The sequence below is a fragment of the Vicia villosa genome, unplaced genomic scaffold (genome assembly GCF_029867415.1).
Source record: "Vicia villosa cultivar HV-30 ecotype Madison, WI unplaced genomic scaffold, Vvil1.0 ctg.000342F_1_1, whole genome shotgun sequence".
Lineage (NCBI taxonomy): Eukaryota > Viridiplantae > Streptophyta > Magnoliopsida > Fabales > Fabaceae > Vicia > Vicia villosa.
The window spans coordinates 90,870-115,445 of NW_026705152.1; the positions used below are offsets into that span (position 1 = coordinate 90,870).

At 32.6% G+C, this 24,576-nt stretch overlaps 3 protein-coding genes and 1 pseudogene across 9 annotated transcripts; 1 reads left to right on the forward strand and 3 right to left on the reverse strand.

Moving 5' to 3' along the window:
- Nucleotides 1–3,826: 3,826 nt before the first annotated feature.
- On the forward strand, nt 3,827–7,319 carry LOC131626995 (U-box domain-containing protein 51-like). 7 transcript variants are annotated; one of them, XM_058897830.1, is made up of 11 exons: nt 3,827–4,204; nt 4,464–4,593; nt 4,680–4,743; nt 4,827–4,895; nt 5,031–5,180; nt 5,314–5,492; nt 5,619–5,703; nt 5,820–5,929; nt 6,122–6,276; nt 6,549–7,138; nt 7,238–7,319. In XM_058897830.1, the coding sequence occupies exons 1-7, from the start codon at nt 4,082–4,084 to the stop codon at nt 5,624–5,626; spliced, it is 723 nt and encodes a 240-aa protein (XP_058753813.1). In that variant the 5' UTR covers nt 3,827–4,081; the 3' UTR covers nt 5,627–5,703; nt 5,820–5,929; nt 6,122–6,276; nt 6,549–7,138; nt 7,238–7,319. The 7 variants fall into 7 exon arrangements, with proteins under 7 accessions (XP_058753813.1, XP_058753815.1, XP_058753811.1 ...); XM_058897832.1 differs by having other exon boundaries at nt 5,827–5,929; XM_058897828.1 differs by having other exon boundaries at nt 5,619–5,929.
- A 342-nt stretch (nt 7,320–7,661) lies between these two features.
- On the reverse strand, nt 7,662–8,691 carry LOC131626994 (cytochrome P450 71D10-like; annotated as a pseudogene).
- LOC131626996 (DNA topoisomerase 2-like) lies at nt 8,612–10,390 on the reverse strand. Its single transcript, XM_058897835.1, has 7 exons — nt 10,355–10,390; nt 10,130–10,289; nt 9,845–10,044; nt 9,457–9,666; nt 9,199–9,312; nt 8,969–9,079; nt 8,612–8,873 (listed from the first exon to the last, which is right to left on the reverse strand). The coding sequence occupies exons 1-7, from the start codon at nt 10,388–10,390 to the stop codon at nt 8,733–8,735; spliced, it is 972 nt and encodes a 323-aa protein (XP_058753818.1). The 3' UTR covers nt 8,612–8,732.
- Nucleotides 10,391–10,523: 133 nt separating this feature from the next.
- LOC131626997 (probable cyclic nucleotide-gated ion channel 20, chloroplastic) lies at nt 10,524–22,258 on the reverse strand. The gene is made up of 13 exons (XM_058897836.1): nt 22,178–22,258; nt 21,086–21,184; nt 20,856–20,966; nt 20,421–20,669; nt 19,939–20,181; nt 19,512–19,657; nt 19,221–19,298; nt 19,023–19,152; nt 18,603–18,826; nt 12,383–12,461; nt 12,091–12,303; nt 11,835–11,933; nt 10,524–10,709 (listed from the first exon to the last, which is right to left on the reverse strand). The coding sequence occupies exons 1-13, from the start codon at nt 22,256–22,258 to the stop codon at nt 10,626–10,628; spliced, it is 1,836 nt and encodes a 611-aa protein (XP_058753819.1). The 3' UTR covers nt 10,524–10,625.
- Between the last annotated feature and the right edge of the window lie 2,318 nt (nt 22,259–24,576).

Genomic DNA, 24,576 nt, shown 5'->3' on the forward strand with positions numbered 1-24,576 from the left:
TCATAGTTGACCATCATCTATGCATCTCTAATATATTTCACACATAGTTGATTATCATCTATGGATCTCTGACATACTTCACACATAGCTGACCATCATCTATTGACTATCTTCGATGATCAATTATGTGTGAACCATGTATGGGATGCATTGATGATGGTCAACTATGTATGAACCATGTCAGACAGTAAACTAATGATGTACGACTATTAGTGAACCATGTTAGGGATGCATTGATGATGGTCAATCTATGTGTGAACCATGTCAGAGACACATAGAAGACGATCGACTATATGTGAACCATGTAATAGATGCATAGATGATTGTCAACTGTTTGTGAACTATGTAATATATGCATAGATGAAGGTCAACTATGTGTGAACTATGTCATAGATGCATAGATGAAGGTCAACTATGTGTGAACCATGAAAGATAGTGTATAGAAGATGGTCAATTGTGTGTGAACTATGTCAGAGATGCATAGATGATGGTCAACTATGTATGAACCATGGAAGATAGTCAGTAGATGATGGTTAACTATGTGTGAGCCATGTTAGAGGATGTACTCTGAATCATATTTTAGTGGATTTGAGTCAACGATGTGTGAACCATGGAAGATAGTGAATAGAATATGGTTAACTATATGTGAACTATGTTATAGATGGTTAAAATATGATGGTTAACTATGTGTTAACCATGTCAAAGATTTATAAATGATGGTCAAATATGTGTGCATCATGTAAGACAGTTAATAGAAGATTGGCATATTTAATGTATATAATGAATATTTTATATCTTAATAGTTTAGATATTAACATTTTAAATAAAACGCACACATTGATGGTCAACTTTATGTGAACTATGATGGTCAACTATGTGCGAACTATGATGGTCAACTATGAGTGAACCATGGAAGATAGTCATCAGATGTTTGTAAACTATACGTGAACTATGTCAGAGATGCACAAATGATAGTTAACTGGCCCATAAAAAATAGTCAACAGATGATGGTCAACTATATGCGAACTATGATGCTCAACGATGAGTGAACCATGGAAGATAGTCATCAGATGTTTGTCAACTATATGTGAATTATGTCAGAGATGCATAGATGATGGTCAACTATGTGTGACCCATGGAAGATAGTCAACAAATGATGGTCAATTATGTGTGAACTATGATGGTCAACTATGAGTGAATCATGGAAGATTGTCATCAGGTGTATGTCAATTATCATGGAAGATAGTCATAAATGCATAAATGAAGGTCGACTATGTGTGAACCATGAAAGATAGTGTATAGAATATGGTCAACTGTGTGTGAACTATGTCAGAGATGCATAGATGATGGTCAACTATGTATGAACCATGGAAGAAAGTCAATAGATGATGGTTAACTATGTGTGAATCGTGGAAAAGATTCAACAAATGATGGTCAACTATATGTAAACCATGGAAAATAGTTAGTAGATAATGGTGAACCATGTCATAAATACAATGATGATGGTAAACTATGTGTGAACCACGAAAAATGATGATGGTCGACTATTTGTGAACCATTTCAAGGAGTCAATTGATGATGTCTGATTATGTGAAAACCATGTTATAGATGGATAGGAGATGGTCGACTATGTGTGACCATGTTACAGATGGATAGGAGATGGTCACCTATGTGTGATCCATGTAAGGGAGTCAACTAATGATTGTCGACTATATGTGAACCATGTCAGGGATGCACTGGTGATGTTCGACTATATGTGAGCAATGTCAGGGAATCAACTGATGATGACCCACTATGTATGAATCATGTTAGGGATGGATAGGAGATGAGCGACTATGTGTGAACCATGTTACAGATGGAAAGGAGATGGTCAACTATGTGTGAACCATGTCAGGGAGTCAACTGATGATGTCCGACTATGTGTGAACCATATCAAGGACGGACTGATGATGGTCGATTATGTGTGAACTATGCCAGGGATGCACTAATGATGTTCGACTATGTGTTAATCATGTCACGAAGTCAACTGACGATGTCCGACTATCTATGAACCATGTTATAGATGGATATGAGACGGTCGACCATGTGTGAACCATGTCAGATAGTCAATTGATGATGGTGGACCATGTGTGACCATGTTAGAGATGGATAGGAGAAGGTTAATTGTGTGTGAACCATGTTACAAATGGTTAAATGATGGTTAACTATGCGTGAACAATGTCACACATCCAACAAATGATAGTCAACTATGTGTGAACCATGTTACAGATGAACAGAAGATGGTGATCTATGTGTGAACCATGTCAGAAAGTTAATGGTGCAGTCACCAATTTGACTTCAGTGGTGAAGTCACTGCCTGACCAATCAGAATTAAGTCCTAAGCCCTAATAGTGCCACATTAGACTGAAACATTAAATGACTCTTATTGACAGTTACTGTGGTAATTTTATAGTTTGTATATTGCAACTTAGTCCCTAACATATTAATATTGTTTTTAAATTTTAATGTTTATAAAAGAATAAAATAAATTATGATTCATCTTCCACATCTTCATCTTTGCATTGATGATGGTCAACTATGTTTGAACCATGTCAGAAATGCATTGATGATGGTCAACTATGTGTGAACCATGGAAAATAGTCATTAGATGACGATGAACCATGTCAGATATGCATTGATGATAGTCGACTATGTGTCAACTATGTCAGAAATGCATTGATGATAGTCGACTATGTGTGAACCACGTTAGAATTGCATTGATGACGGTCAAATATGTGTGTACCATGTAAGAAAGTCAATAGACGATGGTCAACTGATGATGGTCAATTATGTGTGAACCATGCCAGGGCGTCACTAATGATGGCCGACTATGTGTGAACCATGTCAGGGAGTCACTAATGATGGTCGACTATGTGTGAACCATATTACAAATGGATAGGAGATACTCAAATGTGTGTGAACCATGTCAAACATCCAACAAGTAATGGTCAAATATGTGTGAACCATGTTACAGGTGAATAGGAGATGGTCAATTGTGTGTGAACCATGTCAGACATCCCACAAATTATGATCAACTATGAGTGAACTATGTCAGAGATGCATAAATGATGGTCAACTATGTGTGAACAATGGAAGATAGTCAACATATGATGGTAAACTATGTTAGAGATGCATAGATGATAGTCAAATATGCGTGAACAATGGAAGATAGTCAACAGAAGATGGTAAACTATGTGAATTATGTCAGAGATGCATAGATGATGGTCAACTATGTGTGAACAATGGAAGAGAGTCAATAGATGATGGTAAACCATGCGTGGACTATGTCAGAGATGCATATATGATTGTCAACTTGGTTTAGAGACGGATTTTTATCAGTGTCTAACAGAGACGGACATTGAGACAAAAATTTACAATTAAATAAATAAATAAAAATAAAAGAATAAATATTTATTTTTAAAAATGAGACGGTTATATATTGAGACAGTTATATATTGTGTTTTAAAAATGAAAATAATAATTAAATAAATAAATAAACGAATAAATACTAGACATTTTAATTTACCAAGATTTTTAAATTTTTCAAAGTTTTTTGGTTTTAAATTTTTCAAATTTCAATATATTAATCTTACTTTCTCATAACATTTAGTTATTTATAAATAGTCTTAAAATGTTTTACTATAAGATTTAAATAATAAGAATGTTATTTAAACTATATAAACGTATAAAAAAATCAGAGTGAAATAGGGAAGAAAAGAGGCGCTAAACATATTTCAAAAATGTTTTTTCATCCACTTTGCGAAATTTTTTCCCGCTGTTTCCTCTAAATAGAAATTTTCACCTTCATTTTTCCGCCATTTCTTTCAAATCAGTTCACAATGAGAGAGAAATATGAATGCTCGCACAAAGAAAAGGATTGAGAAGAAGTGCAAAATCAGAGGCTACAACATCAAACTCGAAGCCCTCGACGAGATCCTCTCCTTCGTCACTCGATTCGAACTCACCTAACAAGAAAAGGGTTTAGGGTTTAGCCATCTCTATCTCATCTTCATTGTTTGCGACTGTCGACTGTGACTTTTCAATGGAGGCCACGGCCGCCGCAGCCGCTGCTCGCGGCGTTTCTCTTCAGTTGCAGACTCCGCCGAGGAAAGAATGGCGCGTTGTTTCTGAACATCATCATTCCGCCAGAAACCCTGACGGTGAGGTATGGATTTGACGTCGAAATACTTCACATTGTTTTTCTAGTGTTGTTTGGAGTGTCAGAGAAATGAACGTTTTTCAAATTTAGATACTTTAGTTCTTAGGTTTTCTGGACCTTGATTTGGGATTAGGGTTGCTGAAAGTCTGGTTGATGGCATATGAAAAGAATTAGCTAAAGCTTACTTGAATTATTATATCTTGTATTTTGTTTCTTTTGATCAGTCGATCCTTGCTGACATTCTTTTGCTTTGATATTTTTGCAGTCAACACACATGGCCTCTCAGCAGATAACAGAAGAAGCTGTTTACCTTTGCACTGGAAATCCATTGCCCAAAGACATTGAGCAAATATCTTACTGGCTTCTAAATGAACAATATTCAGAGAGCTTTAAAAGTATTCAGGATTGTTTAAAACCCTTTATAAATGTATTCAGTCTCTATAACCATTTTATGATTCTTATTTGCATTATTTTCTAATAGGAATTAATGATTTGAAAACAAGGAAAGGGCTGACCCTTGTTGATATTGTAAGAGAAGTGACAATGTGAGTATTGTATATCATGGCACTAATGTCCAACTTCCTGGTAATTCATTTTATTGATCTTAGTTAGACTATTGTTGTCACAGGTTTGTATTTAAGATTAAGATACCTCCAGCTGTTCGAGTGCAATTGGTGAATGATTTGGCTGACATAGAGTATGTGTTGCTGCTGCCTACTCTTTTATGCAGTCTTGGAAATTTATCGATTCTTTCCTAGTGAGGATATTGATTGTTATGTATGTTCTGTTTATGGCTTTGTGGCGGGCATTCACACTCTGGCGGTGCATATAGATGTTTTAGTGTTTGTGCAGGTGCATTGCATATAGATGTTGTAGTGATTGAATCAGATGATGTAGTAACTGCGGTAGCAGAGGAAGTAACTAAGGACACTTTAACCAAACTTGTCGTTGGAGCTTTGTCTTCTGGTATTTTCAGAAGGTAGTAGTTGAATTTCTGATGTATAATGCCATCATTGTATAATGTCATTCGTTAGTCGTTACCTTACAAGCTGGTTCGATAGGATTTGAATTATCTCTGCCCGAATTCTAAAACAACTTCGAATAATGTGTTTCAGTAAACATAAGGGTATGTCTGCAAGAATCTCAGTATGCACTCCAACATTTTGTACGGTTTACGCTGTTTCAAAGGGAAAATTGTCCATACGGCAATCAGACACACAAATTGATGGAAGTACTACGGATAACATGAGTGAAATCAGTTTTTCCTCAAGCGACTCATCAAACTTCACTCTAGGTTTTGTTAATCTTCCTCTGATTTTTTGTTTTTCTACCTCTTCTCACACATTTGCATTAAACTGTACACAACATTTCCCTGTTATCATTATTTCGTTAAAATTTGTTTATTTTTCTACAACTTTAGGTTCTTGATGATGAGCCGTGCTCATCGGATGGCGTGCATGAAATTGAATTGCTTATACCATTTTTGAGTAATAGTTCTATTGAAGGTATATTTTCCATCAATCTTATATCATATGAATATTCTCGTTACATTAGCTCTTGTTAATTTTCCAGTTGGTTTAGAACTTCATTTTCTAACATTAATTGTTAATATCTTATAAAGCATACAGCCAAAAAGATGTTTCTGGTATTCTTTCCTTTAGTGGCACAATATGTTCTTTTGCATACCTGAATTCAAAAGAGCCAATTTCACAAGCTGTTACTGATTTGAAGGTGAGTAATCATAATACATGATGAAACCTCTGCTCTTTTATTCAAGAGCTCTCTTAAGTTTGACATTTGTTTGGAAATATCTTCCCCGAAGTATGGTTATTTGGATGTACACCCTCTCATGTGTTTATGACTCCGCTTTAATCACTTCCTGATCTTTTCTAATATTGTCATGGATCACAATTCTGTGCAAAGGGAGATATCATTACGAGCCTGCAAAGTATATTGGATATAATCTGTGATGAGACAGATGTTGATTCAGATAATCATCATGATGTTGGAAGGCAAATAAGTGATGATGATGTATCAGTTGAAAAGCCTGTTTCTCAACTTGTGCTGCATTTATTGAGGTAAGTGGTTTGTAGTGTATTTACAAAATACCACTCATTGATATACTAGTGTTTTTTGAAAGTAAATCTTTGCGTGCGTGTACGTAACATCTAGAAGTGATAATAAATTCAATCCATATATGATAGTTGGTACATTTTGTATAATAAATACAATCCATATATGATTACTTGCAGCCTTCTGAGACAGTTGAGGTTTGGTTTCTAGCTGTGTGTGAATTTTGTTTACATGTCTGATTTAGTTTTAAAGTCATTTACCCGCGATTTGTTCTTAGGTTTTAAAAGATCACTGTATGGAGTTGTTATCCATGGAAGCTCCAACCGAGGCCTCTACAATTTTGGAGCCAGAAAAAAAAGTCATATCATTCAAAACTAAATCTTTCTGGGATGTAGCAATACCCTCTTATTCAGAAACACACCTCGTGGAGGACAAGTTGAAACTTGATGGCAGAGGAGAGAGTTCTAGTAATAAATCGGCGAAGTCAGGTCAAATTAGTGTTGTAGCTGCTGGTCTCATCCTTCTACTATCTATCTTAGTTGGTTTTGTGTTATTTGTCCTTAAGCGGTGATGGCTTTATCTCTGCATAAATTCTCTCATCTCTCCAACACGAATGCACAATTCACGTAGTTTCCAAAACTGCATAACTTTTATACTTTCAAACTTTACAGCAGCCGGTTTGGAATTTGTTTTTGAAGGAATGGGGAAGATCCTTGCCTGGTATCAACAGCAGTAACAAAATCATCATCATGTATTTGTGGATTATGTCCGAGTGCTTCGTAGGATTTTGATTGTTTCATTCATTTGAAATTTGTAGCTGAAATCACACCTTTTGTGGTGGCAGAGATTGAATTCAGCAAGAGAATTGTAAGTCACTTTTTTGGTTGATTATTTCTACTTGATAAAAAATTACTATGAATCTCCTTGTGTGTTTCTTTGTTTTTGTAATTTGAATATTTGTTACAGATAGCTCAAAAAGAATGTGAGAGTTGTGGAGGGTCAGGACTTGTTTTTATCGAAAAGAACTATTTTCGATGTCCCGAATGCGGTATGTTTATTGTATATATTCTCTTGATCTTGATTATTAGCCTTTTCATTCTTTCTGTCACACAATTTTAGTTAATAATGTTTTGCAATCCTTTTCTTCATATGCTATATATTTCAGGTGGATTTCTTCCTTGGCAATCATGGAAAATATTTTTCTCTAGTTAATGTTTTGTACCACCACACGGCACAAATTCTTTGCTTGTAGCATATATATATAGTAAACTTTTTTTCTGTTACAGTAGCCTATAGTAAACTTATTTGTAAGTAAGACCATTACAAACTTTATTATAAATATGAACATCATACTCTTTCATGAGAGAAATGAATGTTATTTGCTATCTTATTTTACAATTACGGTCCATTTATTAAGTGCTGAGAGTGGTATAAGAAAACTTGACAAGTCATTTTTGTAACGCGTATCAAAGACGACGAGTAATAGGTATCAAGCATAAGTCATATTTTCTTCCTGTTGTAATTCCAAATGCCTCAGTCATATCAAGTTCTTCATTCTTCATTCTATTGGGAAGCTTCCAATCAAAATGATAAAGTAATTGAGCAAGAGGCAACTTGACGTTCGGTATGCCAAAAGCAATACCCGGACACATTCTCCTTCCAGCACCAAATGGTAAATATTCAAAGTATGTGCCTCTGAAATCAATTGCATTATTATGAAATCTCTCCGGTTTGAAACTCTCAGCTTCAACCCAATATTTTGGATCTCTTCCAATTGCCCAAACATTAACAGCAACCCTTGCCTTAGCTGGAATATCATATCCATTGATTTGACAATTCTCCCTACTCTCTCTTGGAATCAACAATGGTAAAGAAGGATGCAACCTCAATGTTTCTTTGATGACAGACTTTAAGTATACCAACTGGTGCAAATCTGTTTCATCCACATAGCCTTTTTTATCGAACACACTTCTTACTTCGGCTTGTGCTGCCTCCATTACCTTTGGATTCTTTACCATCTCAGACATCCCCCATAAAACTATCCCTGACGATGTTTCGCTACCAGCTGCGAACATCAACTAGATCTTCATTCTTGTTTTCTTCCACGCAACAATTTTTGTGATCGTTTAAGATGTCTTGCAATATAATATCAAGCTCTCTGTGAAGTCTTACCATTTTGGTCCTGGACCTACTCACCCTTCGAAGAAATTTCAAATATGAGTTGGTTTTTATAATATCCATTATTGCATTATTGTTTTGCTTGCTCAGATTTGAAAGCCAGTCAATTTAATTTTCATCTTACTTGCACTGCATTAGTAAATAAATATTCATACAGCCAAAATTGTGAAAACAAACAACTTTGTTTTTCATTGTACTCGATAAAACATTGAATCTCTTGAGAGTAAAGCTCTCAAAAACAAATGTTCAAACAGGACTACACTCATTTGGCATAACATAAAACCTAGCCAAAATATACAACAATTAAATACGCCATCTCAATTGCATTTCCATCAAAATCATCTTCCCAAATGAAGTCTTTTTTGTGCTTATCAAGATCTCGAAAGTACTCTCTCCCTTCCTTGGGAGTACTTGTACCCAACCCCTGCATAAATACCAATAACAGAATAAGCAAACAGTGAAAGAAGAATTATAAACATTATATGGAGTTTCCTGTGCTTACAAGTTAAAACAACAAACCTTATAGTACTTTATCTTCCAACTAGCTGCACTATTCCCCAATCTTTCTCTCCATGCTTCATATTCCGGTATAGAATAAAATGATAATATTGTACCATTTGAATGAGAAGCCTGCAGTGAAAGAAAAATGTGGATATAATACCCAAAAGAGACTTTTACTTAATATATCTACAACTCAAAGGATTTCAGGACCAAATAAAATAGACAACATGCAACATCAATCTACTAACCCTTATAACGGGAGTAGGGAACTCAACCATGAAAGATGGAACCTTAAGCAGTGATGGCCAAAAGGAATGAATGAAGTTAATCAGAAGCCCTTTGATGTGGGAGCCATCATGATCCTGAATCACACATAAACATGAGACTTTATAACTTCGGTGATTAAGAAAACCATCTATAATATATTGTGTCTCATCCTATTCTATTGAAACTGAGCATAGAATTAAGATATTATTAAACTACGATCTTTAAGCAAGTAACCTCACCTGATCAGCCATAATCATCAAATGACCATATCTCAAAGACTTCACATTTGTGTACTCCTTGTTTTGCTGCAGCCCAAGTATCTTCTTTATATTTTGAATTTCTTCATTATCCATTATTTGCTTGCTACTAGCTTCCCTCACATTGAGCAATTTTCCTCTCAACGGAAACACACCATAGTGGTCTCGGCCCACTACAGAAAGCCCGACCATCTTCATACAACAAAAGAAGAAAAAACAAATTAAGTTAAACATTCTTCATTCTTTGTATATGTTGGGGATTTGTGATGACATACTCTAAATTAAATGAATATATGTTTCAACGTTTTCTTTTAAACCCCAAAAATTGAAATGCATTTCTTTCTATTGGTATATACAATAAACAACTAACCGCAAGAGCCTTGGCGGAATCTCCCTCCGTCAATATAAAGGTACATTTCTCAGAGTTCCTTCCACCAGCATCATTGGCATCCTCGAGCTTTACAATCCCACGAATCCTCTGGGTCTTAGTTCCATCAGTTTTTTTCAGATCTTTACTTTGTTTAAAATCTTCCCATGATAGGAGGGTGTCTACTATTCCAGATTTTTCAACTGCATAGATTTAAAACATGTGAGTGTAAAAAAAACATTTCCTCTAATTGATCCAATTACAAACAACAAATGATGCATTACTAACCATCCTTAAGCTTTGATTCGGGAACATCACACTTAGAACCAAAACTAGCTTGTCTAGTTGTTAGTGTCTCCTTAGTTTGAGAATCAAAAGCTGGATTGTCAATCAGAGCATTGGCATCCTTCTTTACAGTATGAGCTTTCACATTGGCATCCTTCTTTTTCTTATTTACTTAATTCATTACATAGGTAGTAATCTGATTTGTAATGTAATCGACATGAGTCCCACCCTTGATTGTAGCAATTGAATTAACAAAACTGACATGAAAAAGAGCAAATTAAGGTTTCATATCATACAAACTTAAAATAAAAATTTGATGCACTTAATCTAGTTTAAGTAAATTAATCCGATTAGAGCCAAAATTCTGCTAAGAACTCTAATACAAACTATAAGATCAAATATTAAATCATGAAACTTATTTTAAACAGTACTGTACTTCACTTTAATGAACAAAATTTAAATTGTATGCATGGTCCCTCCAATAAGTGTTTTTCTATTCTCATAAGTCATATCTCACATTCCATCTACCTTTGTAATCTGCATTAAATGTCCAATTATTCTCCCTAATCTGCACATAAGGAACCTGAAACAAAAGATTTAAGAAAATTGAACGAAAAATCGTTAAAATATTTGATAAAATGATCCGCTGCAACTACACAGATTCTGCTAAACTGAAAATCAACAACATATTTAATAAAATGATCCGCTGCAACTACACAGATTCTCTGCCAACTTCATAAATCCAAAACATTGCCAACAACTGAAATTCAACAGCATCTTTAGAGTACATTAACTGCCTCTTTTAGACTGAATAAGTTTAATAGCAGGAAAATAGAAGGCTTGATGTAAAATCGGTCACAATCCAATCTAGGTAAACCAGCAACTACCAATTTCACTCCTAAAATACTTGCCTTCATTAATTTACTTGTCTTTAAATGTAGATATTGGACACAATATAGCAGTAGCACATGCTGAATCTAACAACATTTATTTTTACCGATAGAATGCATTTAACCATTTTTTAACTTGGCCAAAATCTCTAGCAGTAGTTAAGGTCTAATACATGTATCCAAAACAACTCAAAACCAACAATAACTGGATTGAGATATAACAAAACAAAATAGGTGCAATAGAGGATTTCCCTAGATTGAAAATGACTGGAAGTCATAGTTATAAAGAAAATAATCTCTAGTAGCAGTTTTAAAGAAAAGAATCGGTTCTTACAAGTTCCACAACTAGAAGGGGTTAAAGTGAATACTGTGTAACAAAGTTTTTGGATTGAGTAATTTGAGCATTCCTACTAACATTAACTTTTAAGAGAGTGTCTCACAGAACTTATAAAAACAACTTATGACATGTATATAAGTTGTCCATGATAGCTTATGAAAACAGCTTATAACTTAAATAAAAACAATTTGACTTTATTTTATCCTTCATCATAGAAATAGCTTGTACATAAACATTTATGCTAGAAACGCTTAACTAAGTCATTACCCAAACAGGCCTAAGTTGGTTCTATCATTAGAAATGACATATCAATATAATCTACGACTACATGTATAAAGTAAAGTCGTGTTACACCATAGAGGTTCGCTCAAGTATAAAAAGGTTCTAAATTTTCAGGCATTCATTCACGGGGGCATATGAAGAACTGGAATAAATACTAATAATTAGAAATTGAAATTGAGGTAGAGGAAATAAGTTAAACCTGTTCAAAAGCTTCATAACCAATTCTGACTCTCACATCTTGATCCTTCTGAAAATTGAATACATTCCACGAAAACTCAGCCCCTCCTCTAGATTTCCACTACAAAAAACAAAACAGTCAGACATTCCAAACCACAGTAAGCATAACAACACAATACTAACACCAACACAAACACCATCTGAAACTCATGACCGCGATACTACATCCACACATATCAGACACCAGACACATAGCAAAATGACAAAATTGTATATACCTCTTTAAAATCTTGGTCAACATCACATCCTCCCTTAATTTTGAAATTAACAAGACCATCGTTTGTCACCGGAAACGACTTCTTAGCAAGTACAGTATACCGCAACTTATCATTCTTAGCATACCTCACTCTCACACTATCTTGTTTATCATGCCTCACTCTCACACTGTCTTGTTTATCATACCTCACTCCAACGCCAAGCGTTGCTGAAAACTACAACAGTTCCACAACAATCAATTAAGCATTTTTTCATAAGTTAATTTAAGACGAAAAGCAATTAAATTATACATACATTGGGATAAAAATGTCTAATGCGTGCACTTCCAGAACTCGGTTGTCCAGTTTCTGTGTCAAGCTCGCCAAATCCAACCCTAAAATCAAGAAACGAATCACTACCTGCTTATACTTCTTCAGACGACGTCCATCAGCAGTCTCAATGATAAACTCAGTTGAAAAAATGTTGGTGAGCTTCGCACCATAGCCATTCCGACCACCGGTAGTTTTTTTCACATTATCATCAGTCTCAATGATAAACTCAGTTGAAAAAATGTTGGTGAGCTTCGCACCATAGCCATTCCGACCACCGGTAGTTTTTTTCACATTATTATCATAGTTACTGCTAGTAAGAAGGTGACCAAAGATCAACTCCGGAACGGAGAAATTTAGAGATTTAGGGTTTCGAATTGATTTCTTCGATTGAAAAGTTGGGAGAAAGAATTGGGAAGTTGGAAGAATGAACAAGAAGAACGAATTTGAGGAAAAAATATCATTTGTGTTTAAAATAAATTATCATCTAATAAAATAAAAATTAATTTTAATTTATAAAATATTATTAAATGAATGGGGACTTATATGCAATAATCAAAAGTTTTTTTTATAATGGGTCCCACAGTAAAGTTATTTTACCATAGAGCTGATGTGGCTTAGTTTAACTTAGAATTAATTAGGGTTGATTAAGGCTTTAATTCTATTGGTCAATTGCAGTGACTTCACCACTGAAGTCAATTTGATGACTGTACCATAGAAGCTCCCATATAATATATATATATATATATATATATATATAGGAGGGTTATATTGACTCCAAGAGTAAGTTATAATAACAACTATATATAACTTACTCTTGGAGTCAATATAACCATATATATATATATATATATATATATATATATATATATATATATATATATATATATATATATATATATATATATATATATCATACAATATAATATATATATATATATATATATATATATATATATATATATATATATATAGGAGGGTTATATTGACTCCAAGAGTAAGTTATAATAACAACTATATATAACTTACTCTTGGAGTCAATATAACCATATATATATATATATATATATATATATATATATATATATATATATATATATATATATATATATATATATATATATATATATATATATTATATATATATATCATACAATATAATATATATATATATATATATAGGAGGGTTATATTGACTCCAAGAGTAAGTTATAATAACAACTAGATATAACTTACTCTTGGAGTCAATATAACCATATATATATATATATATATATATATATATATATATATATATATATATATATATATATATATATATATATATATATATATATATATATATATATATAATTTCTTTAATTGATACCCACAAAGATTGTTTTTAAAAGGATGCTTCCGGAGATGCATCTATGGAAGTTGGGGGCATAAGTGAAACTTTGCGTGGTGTTTAAAATATCTATGGGATGCATTGAGAAATCGTCAATCATGTTAGGGGTGTTTTTCACGTAATCGCCATTCCATATGACACCACTTACTTTTAAAAAAAATTCAGTTACTTGTGGGAAAATATTTTAATATCCAATCTGCAGGTAAATCCGTAAGAAACAGTAAATCCACATGTTATTGAAATTTTTTTAAAAAAATAGGAGGCGCAATATAATATGGCCAACATGGTTATTGAGGTAATATTTTTGAAATATGAGTTACTTACGCAATTTTTTAATAAAATTGGTTATTATAAAAAAATCTTCTATACCCATTCTCAAAATTTTTAATACTTGTTATTAATTTTATTTTTCAAATTTTTATATCTTTTATTTCATTAAAAAATTAACATGAAAATTTAAAAATAACACAAATTACATTAAAACATTAATTAATATAATTATATTAAATAATTAACCATTAAATATGATAATTAATTTTAAAAAAAAAATATTAGACAAAAACTATTATTATTTTAAGAAAATAGTTAAATTTGCAGCAAAATCCGCAGGAAACCTTCCTGCGGAATTACCTGCAGATTTTGTATAATAGTTTAGTTTTAATAAAATAGATATCTACAGTAAAATTCGTAAAAACTTTCCTCTGGATTTGCCTGTGGATTTTGCATTATAGTTTCGTTTTCTTCTTGAAATTTATAAACCGCAGCAAAATTCGCAGGTATTTCTGCAGAATTTTCTTCCTATTCTATATCCACAGGTAAATTTATTTTATTTTCTAAAGTCACAGCAAAATCCGCAGGTAAACCTGCGAAATATTTATATTATTTAAGAAAATCCCAGAAAAATCCGCAGGTAAACCTGCGGAATATTTTCCGCAGGAAATTCCACAGGTAATACGGGTATTTCTCATAGTGTAATGATAAAAGTAATGATAATAGTCTATGTTTGAACAACAAATCGAGCATAATTGAAGTAAATCCGATGACTAAACGATAATCATTGCATGCTACAATATGATATCAGACCGATATTCAAAACTTCCAAATGATTGTTAATAATTCTGCACTTGAAACTAATCAAGCTCAAATGCTTCATGCAACACAACAACTCATTACCATTCAAAACAAACAAATTCAACACCAATAAATTAGTTATGCACACAACAAGGAATTGAATTCAAATTTTTTTATACACAACTAGCGTCTAAACGGGCACTCCTGTGCCCGTTTATCCTCTTTTTTATTATACACACGCGTCAAATTATAAAAGTATTTTTTAATTTAGACCTTTATTTAATACGCACAACGTCAAAATTTAAATGAATATTTTTGGTGTAAACTTTGTGGTATGCAATCTCTCTTTTTCTCTCTCAATAACTTCATATAACGTTAGTTTTGATGTAATTCATTGACATAATAAATCATTATAAATTAATTTCAAAGTATATATATATATGATAGTATGTTTCAATCCAACAGTTAATTTTAAGAAATATTTCACTACGCCGTACAAGGGCTTCTATAGCGCTTTTTTTGGGCTTTTAAAGCACTTAAAAGCGCTCCCAAAGCCAGCGCTGCCGTAGGTAACGACAGTGCTTTTGAAACTCCAAAAGCGCTCTCGTAGCCCCCCCTATAGCAGCGTTTATTCCAGAAAAGCGCTCTCGTATCCCCCCTATAGCAGCTCTTTTTCCAGAAAAGTGCTCTCGTAGTCCCCCCTATAGCAGCGCTTTTTCCAGAAAAGCGCTCTCGTAGCCCTCCCTATAGCAGCGCTTTCGTAGGTTGCGCTTTTTTTTTCTTTTATGCTTTTTTTTTATCTTAGGCAGCGCTTTTAGTTATAAAGCACTTTCGTAGGTACGCCTTTAAGAGCGTTTTTGAAAGCGCTGTCATTGCTAAACGCAGTATTTTAAAGTGCAATCTGTAATTTAAGCCTCCTAGTTCGACCTGTAATTTATATTTATTTTCAACCTGTAATAGTTATATGAATAGTTGCTGAATATAAAATTGACACAATTCCTCTTTGATTTCTTCCAACTTAAGTCTCGTGTAAGAAGCAGCATAGAAGTCATCAAAGTACTACGTAACAAAAACATAATATGAATGATTTATTTAAATGTAAGAAATTATCTTAAGTTATAAATTCATACCGTGAATGGAATCTCTAATTGATTCGTTTGAAGAATTTCTTTCAAAAAGCTCAAAACAAAGTATCAACAATCATAACTATTTCGCCAATGCGGACACTACATAGAAAAACAAATAACATTTTATAGTTGTCTTGTTTTATCAACTAGTATAACTATTATAAGCAAAATTGTGAAAATTGATGTACCTGCACTTTGATCCAAGTAATGTTGTTTGATTTAGTCCGCGATACCTGTGCGTCTCTTTGACTTCGGAACACTTGTATTGATCTAACAAAAATATAAAAGCATATATTTAGATCAATCTCACAAATAATTAAATATATAAATATACACGAATATTTAGAACGATCTCACTTATGTATCAATCATTGACTTCATAGCCGGATAATTGGTCCACTCACCATCTACCGAATTCAGAAAATATACCACTTCTCTTATAAGGTTGATAGCAAGCAACAACCAGTGTGCTCTATAAAATAAAACAAAAGTTTATATGAAAATTTTGCTACGCAAAAGAAACAAAGATGAGATGAATGAAGCCAATATGAGACAATTTTGCATCGACCTAAGGGCTTAGTGGGTTGACCTATTTGAGACAATTTCTTGTGCTGGATGAATGAAGCCTTCTAGGTCGACCTAGGCTTGTGGTGAGTCGACCTAAAATGCCTTAGAGTGCAAAAATCCTACTTTTTCTTATGTCATTCACTTGTCGCTTGATATTTGTTCAACTATGATGTTTGCCATGAATCGAAAACTTCTTGATGAGTGTAGGCTTGTACTTACACTTAAGACTAATTGATTGTTTATGTAGTTGAATTATTATGTGTTGTTGTTTGAATTTTTTGTTTAGATGAATTATTAATTTTTACTGACATTTGGAGATGAACTAATATGTTTTTGAGTGATATGTGAAGATGAACAAAATATGTCTGATGAATTGTAATTTATGTTGAATATGGTATGGAAGAAATAAGAATATGCTTACACACTTAACTATATACATAAGACACTGATTGTGAAATTACATTAAAGTTACCGCTATATGAAAGGATACATTTTTCAATGTGTATAATTCTCAATGTTAACTTGTGTATATAATAGGACAATGATAAATTTGGATTTAAATGTTGACAGAAAACAAACTGTATTAGTTGGGAGAGAGGGTATTTACCTTTTTAATAAAAGTTCAGGGGAGGTTAGTATCTAGTTTAAAATTAGAGGGGGTGTTAGATTCATTTTAATAAATTTTAAGGGAGGTGAGTGTAGTTTACCCATATATTAATAAAAGAAAGTTGAGTAAATTAATTGTAACATTAAAACTAAAAAACTGTATGTTTAAAAACTATGATGTAAAGTTTTTGTAAAGAAATAGAAAATATACATTAAAAAAAAAACTTAAAAATCAAACACGGGTCCTACAACTTCAAAATCAGTTTAGTTATCATTTTGCTAGACTACAAAACATGACAAAAAATGGAATTAAAGATATATAGTATATATGTTTCAATTTCTATTGAACCCATTTTTCTATAGAATATGAGTTTAATTTTTATTGCTTTTAGATGGAGAAGATAAAGCTGAAAATATCCTAGGTAATATTTTCTTAAAAGACTTCTCGATTACGTAGGAGGATGCAAATAAATGTGAATTGAAAATTAATTAAATTGTTAGAGTCTAGTTTCGGAAAATTCATGATAAAATTAAGTCATTCACCATTGGGGAGGGAAGTGACGTGGTCCCATGTAAAAACTTCATAAAATGTGTTGAACAAAAGATGAAATACCATAATATACAAATTTAATTATGGGCTATATGAGTTAATAATGATTTGGGAAGTATACTTTGGGAAAATCATATTATTCATTAGTACGTGAAGACTCAATATCGAGAATTGCACAAAAATACTACTATTCTATTTAAATAATCAATTCAGTGAAACACATTACAGTGCAACAAATCCATGAACTTAATGTCTGATAATCCAAAAAAAACAATTATTTGCTTCCTGTTATTTCTCCCAAGGTGATTCACACCTAATATAAGACAACAATCACATCAAATCATTATATTATCTTTAGAATCCTTAAACACGAGGGTTTCCGGAACATCTTGGGAATAAATTTATAACTTCTTCAATGCTGTTAGCTTCGATGTAAAATGCCTCAACGTGAGTTTTGCATTTTACTGTTCTCGTACTAACAACCTTTTGTACTTGCTCTGGACACTTTACTTTTTCACCTTCAACAATAAAAACAACGTTACAAATAACAAGATAAAAGAGATGAAGATTCATCTCATTAGTAAAATAAGAATGAGATCTAAATGAGAAAGAAAATTTCCTCATAATAATTTTCAAGATAAAAGATTAAATGAAAATAGTTGCAAATTTTATGTTTTTATAGATCTTAAAAGAAGATAAAAAATCTAGTTTAATTAACTAAATAAACTAACGCTAACCTCTTTAGTTCTAATGAAATAACTCATATAGATGAAATATTTTGTTTCTCATTTTTTTCCTTAAAGTAGTGTCATGACAATTGCTATTTATCTCGAGGCAAGTTATCATTTAATCAAGTATTATTTTACCTTTTTCATTAAAAGAATTTTTCAGATACCATCCTAATAGTTCGTCCCCACACACATCTCCTTTGCATAATGGAGTCAAAATTTTATCTGTTCTAGTGCACTCCAATTCTCCATTCATAATAAACACCATTTTCTCTATTTGAGCTTCCTCGGCCAAAATTATAGTTCCTTTGAGGTATATCTTATGTTTTAGCCACTTTCGAATGACATCTAAGATAGGATCATTCTGATCTATTGTGGAAAATGGCGGTACCTGTAAACAAAATATCTTTCAGTTAATACTGGGTTTCAAAAAGGTATTGCACATTTGCACCATGACACATAGGCAAAAATAATTGTATTTAAAATATCATATAAGATATTTTGAAGCCAAAATAATATCTAAACTTGATAAATAAAATCCAATTAAAAAGTGATGGTGAACTTCTTTTAAATGCCCAATCACATACTTCCTCTTTAAATTTGAAAAGATGGTGTCGTATGTCCCTCGCAATATCATCGGGCAAACTCTGTAGAACAATATCATCATACACTCCTCTAGTGGTTTCCCAGAGATATTCTTCGAATTCTTTTACTCTCCTGCATGCAAACGTGATATGTATCATTTGGATGTTACGATTCATTAAAAGACGTGGGACATTCAATACCTTTTTATATCTATTGGCAAGCCACGACGCTTCATATAAAACTCAAGCTCATCGCGCCTAAGTTGCATCTCAAGCTTTCTGTGATTAGACACAAATAGATTAAATTTTTTACAATTATAAGAAGGAACGAGTCAAACTCTCAATAACATAATTCCATTATTAGTGCAATAGATAAATTTTTTTACAACTATAAGAAGGAACGCATCAAAATCTCAATAACATAATTCCATTATTAGTGCAAACCTTCATCTTTAAATAAGAAAAACTAAAAAAAATCCTTTACGATAGTACCTTCGGCTAAGTCCCTGAAAAGAGGCTTGTACGTTACCTATAAAATAGGCTAAAAGTAAAATTCCGACTCCATTGATGGTCATTGAAAAAAGGACTTCCCCTAACAAATAAGTTGGGGTTTGATTACCCGCAAGAGTACTCACTTGCTGTTATCACACATAAATAATTTGTTAGAAATATTAAACCATTCACACATCTCACGGTTTACTAAACATTTTTTACCACTACTAGAAAAGTCACTATTCTGATTTATAGATGTTAAAATAAACATGAAATCTATTATATAATCATCCAAATTATGCCAATGTTTATTAAAATGATTATCTCTAAACAAGGAAACGTTTACTAAACACACTCTTCAATCAGAATATTATAGAAATTCTTTTAATATATTTAGCATAGATAAAATAAAAAAATTGAAGCATACCTGAAATCCCCAAGATAGCGCATACACATACTTGTGGAATATATTAGTTTCCATGGAAAGAGGCAGAACCTTTTCAAAGATTCCATAAGAAAAGGATGATGTTGACGTTAAACAGTCGATTGCATTCTTATCATTGATCCATGCAGATGATACATTCTTCCTTTCATAACTACAATCAAGCAATTTCACACATATAGGTGAATTGGTATCATTGCATGCATCTATCAAACATCCATTCACCCTCTGGAAAAAGAAAAAGAAGGTAAAAAGAGAGAAATTAGTAAATTTTAAGTTATGAGTTCCCAAACATTTAACTACTTAAATAAATTATTGATTTTAATTAAATTATAATTCTGTAAAACATACTTTTGATTGTTATTATTAATTTTAATTGAAATAAATTTAAAGCAGTTTATGAATTTGTTTAAAGAGAATAAAAGTTATATTTTTTAAAAATGAAGTTAAGTATACTTTTTATTTACCTTTAGTCCAAAGAAGAACCAACTTGAACCCGCGACATGGCCAAATATCACAAACCAGAGTAAATTAATAATTGAATTTGCCCATACAGATTTGAATACTATTTTAGCTGTTGACTGGCCATTGAGGAGATGCAAAAATCTGAATAATCGAAGAATAAATTGAATATTGATTGCTTGTTGCAGAGTACTCTTAAGAAAGATTTTTCCAGATGAATATGAGTAACTTGGAAGGATAGCCCATACCAATATCTGCAAGCATTGAAAATCATATATTATTATATAGATTTACGGGATCATCACAAAACTTGTTGAGGTCTACAAAGTAATTATTAACATAACAATACATTAGAGAGGTAACTTGTACAAAGAGTAATTGATTTTAATTATGTGTTAAAAAATTCAAGAGTATAGAGAAAAAGAAATATATATATATACCTGAGGTAGAGGCAATACAGCAAAATAGTCTACGGACACTAAAGTCTTCAAGTAACTAAGAGATATTTTTCTAGGAGGATCAATTAAATCTCCAACTTGAACTGCCCTACGCTGCAAATATTAGCAGAATTATTTAATGTTTAAATTATGAAAACACATTAAACTAAAGTAATATGAATAAATGAATTAATACAAAAACATTCCGAAAGAGAGAATTGTTGAGTAATTACCTCCCTTAATATGTTCCACAAAAACAATCCATCGATTAAAGTTCTAAACACAGCCAGTATGGTTCCCAATGTCCAATCTACATCGATACATTTATTTTCCTGTAAAAAAATTATGAGAAAAAGTGAAGTTTCTAAAATATATTTTATAGCAGTGAAAATATAAGATAGAGTAAATAATGCTGTAAGATTTTCGATAAAACAAAAGTAAAAAAATCATACCTTGCTGACATAGTTGAGGAAAAAAAACAATGGATCTATATAAATCGAAACTAGACAGAAGATCCCCAAAATTTTGTTATATTTTGGGAGAACATTACGGATATAGGAAAAAAATTTCCCAAATAAACTGTTGTTGGCGTCGCTATTTTCCATATTGTAGGATTGTAAAGATTCCGTGGATTGTTGCGCGTGGGTTTGGGAGAGAATTGATAATTCTTCGTTCTCAAAAGAATTCATGTTTCTTTTAAAAATATGATGAATGTTATAGTTTTTATAGAGACAGAGAGAGAGAGAGAAATTTTTGGGCAGGTACTAACTAAAAAGAAGTGTGGTAGGAAACGAAGTAATTTTTACCATTCCGAACAGTTGAACTGCTTGGATAGTGGATGTGTTTGAATGAAATTCAAACCCTTGCATGTTTTTAGATAAACACGTGGTACAAAGTTTGTTGAGTTATTGCTCTATTATTAAGGATATGAATGAGTCAAGTTATTATATCTAAAATATAGAAATATGAACGTTGTTTAGTCAAGTCTTAATTTCTAGGATATGAAGGAGTCAAGTCTAATTTTTATATTTGATTTCGATTTGAATTTTAATTTAACTTTTATATTTGAAATTTTTAACCAAGGTTTATTTCTTTTTTTTATTGATTTCATTGGAAGTTAACTTTTTTTAATAGGTCGTGGAATTAAAAGGGAGCAAAAGGAATGCTCCGCCCAATACAAAAACCGCTACTCAAAACAAGTAAGCGGACGGATGTTCAAAACATGAAAATTACAATTACTCGCTAGTTTAAAACTAGAAAACAACCATTTTCTAAGAATGATGCACAATTTTCGACAATCCACTCGAATGCCTTCTTCCAAATACCTTCCGCAATCCCACATGTGCCATTCTGGTACGGCTGCTGGGCAGGCTCATAGCAGCTGATGGTGGCTTTTCCAAGCTCATTGGAAGTTATTAATATGCTGATTTCTATTTGATAAATTTAACTATATTAATAGTTCATTGATTGATTCTCGAGTGTTGTCTATAAAAATCTCATTAAACTAAATTTTCAATTCATATTAACACTTTCGCTTTCGGCTGACATAACGGTCTAATAAGATGAGTCCAGTTGAAATGTTTAAACTATAATTTTGTCTGCCTAAAATGACAAACAAGTAAAATATTTCTCTAGAGAACATAAAACGTTCATCATAGTCGTTGGACATTCATATATAAACACGGTCACACACCAAATAAATAAACAATTTCATCCATTCCTGCAAAGGAACTTTAGATCGCAAAAACACCGCAGTAATGTGGCTCATAACTCTCTTCCTTGTGGTTCGAGAGACATAGATGATATCCATTCCCTCCCAAATATTGCCACCCTAGTAAATCCTCGTTGTGTCAAGGACTGGATGCTAAGCACCACGACCCTCACCAATCGATGGTAGAACACATTCTCAAAATATAGATAAGTTTTAGGGGAATATACTTGTTGGGAATTGGTTTTCATCCACCGATTCACTATGTATATCTCGGATCAGTTATACACAATTTATGAATGTTTCAAGATTATCACGTATCATACACAAACAAATTTTATGTTTAAACTTTGATGAGACTTCTTACCTTATGGTTTAATCGACGATTTCTCAGTTGGATATTAAATCTATATCCATGTCTAGCCTTTAGAATTTAATAGTTGTCATGTTGGATCGAGAATAGAATCGTATTTGTCAATAACAATTCAATCTGTGAAATAAACAAAAACAACGATAATGATTCAAATATAAGTTATATATAACGCCCTGATCAAAGAAAATACATATTGTTTTGGTGAAATTCAACCAATCCCAACAAGATAGGGATTTAGCTACTCATAATAGCTTAACGATTAATGGAAGAATTCATTTGAAACGACATCAACGATGATTTCCTGACACTTGATGTGGTTCTAGCTCCATCTCCGTAAAACCTCTTATATTCCTACCCCTATTACAAGAATATGATCTGTTACAAGAATAACAATTGGAAATTTTTTCTGAACTGTGTTCTTCTCTATTTATAGTAGTTCTGGTCTCGTGAGTTCGCTACGCAAACCTTTTGCTTCATGGTTAAGCCTTTGAACCACCTACAACATACCGCCAACGTTCGCTACTGCTTCCTACGCTACTGCTCGTTGCTAGCAAAAATGGGTAATTTTGCCTCTGACTTCGTTTGCTACACGAACTCTCTGATTGCCGATCTTTGCTTTAAGGTTATTTCCTGCACAAATATAAACCAAACAAGTGAACTTTGCACAATACTACTTTTATGCAATAATTGGGGTTTTTATGTTATAAACTGGTCATTTAAGTAAGATAAATGTTATGTTTTACTATGACATTTTAACATGAATTAAGCATTTATCAAACTCTCTCCAACTTAAATCTTTGTTTATCCTCAATCAAAGTAAAACAAAAGCAAGAGTGATAGTGGTGCATATCACCTCTCGACTTGAAACCGCAATGGACGCTAGATGTGGAGTTAGATACTTTATTTCAAATCAAACGTTTTTCCGTAACAGAATGACCATAAAGATTGTTGTTGGGTAATATACAAATCACGCTCAGGGACATGAGTGACCTAGTTATAATTTTCCCCTCCTACATATACGGGAATAATATTTGTGGATCTCTTGATAGAGTATAACTATAAAATGCATGGCCGTGCTCAAATAAGTTGATATCAAATCACAGTAAAAGCAAAATTGAGTGCCCTAACTTTGCTCTTGTTCTCCTCGTGTTGAATCAAACATTTGAATTCCTTATTCTCTATATCTTCACCGTTCACCGTCCTCCCCTCTATTCATCATTGACGTGTCTTTTATGTTTCTCTATCTGTTGTCTTCCCATTACTCGTCGAGTAAGAAGTTATGTTCACGGCAAATAATTGCTCTCTTCTCCTTTATTCTTCAAGATAAGGTTGGTTTTCTTCCTTGAGCTTTCAAAATCATTGTTAATGATGTTATTTGGATCTTTTTTATATGGTAACTATTTGATTTTTTCTTTAGGTTTTCTTTGTGTGTGATAATATTATTAGAAAATACCGAACAATATGTCTCATAAGTGGGACTCTGTATTTTAATGGTTTAGGTAAGGAGAAAGCCTTTGAGAAAGAATATAACCAGAAAATGTTTGCTCTAATAGCATTTGTAACGCCCCAGGCTGCTTTCAGGATTATTGATTGACCGTACAAACCGACACGGGCCTTTTCTACATATTTTGTCCTCATTCACG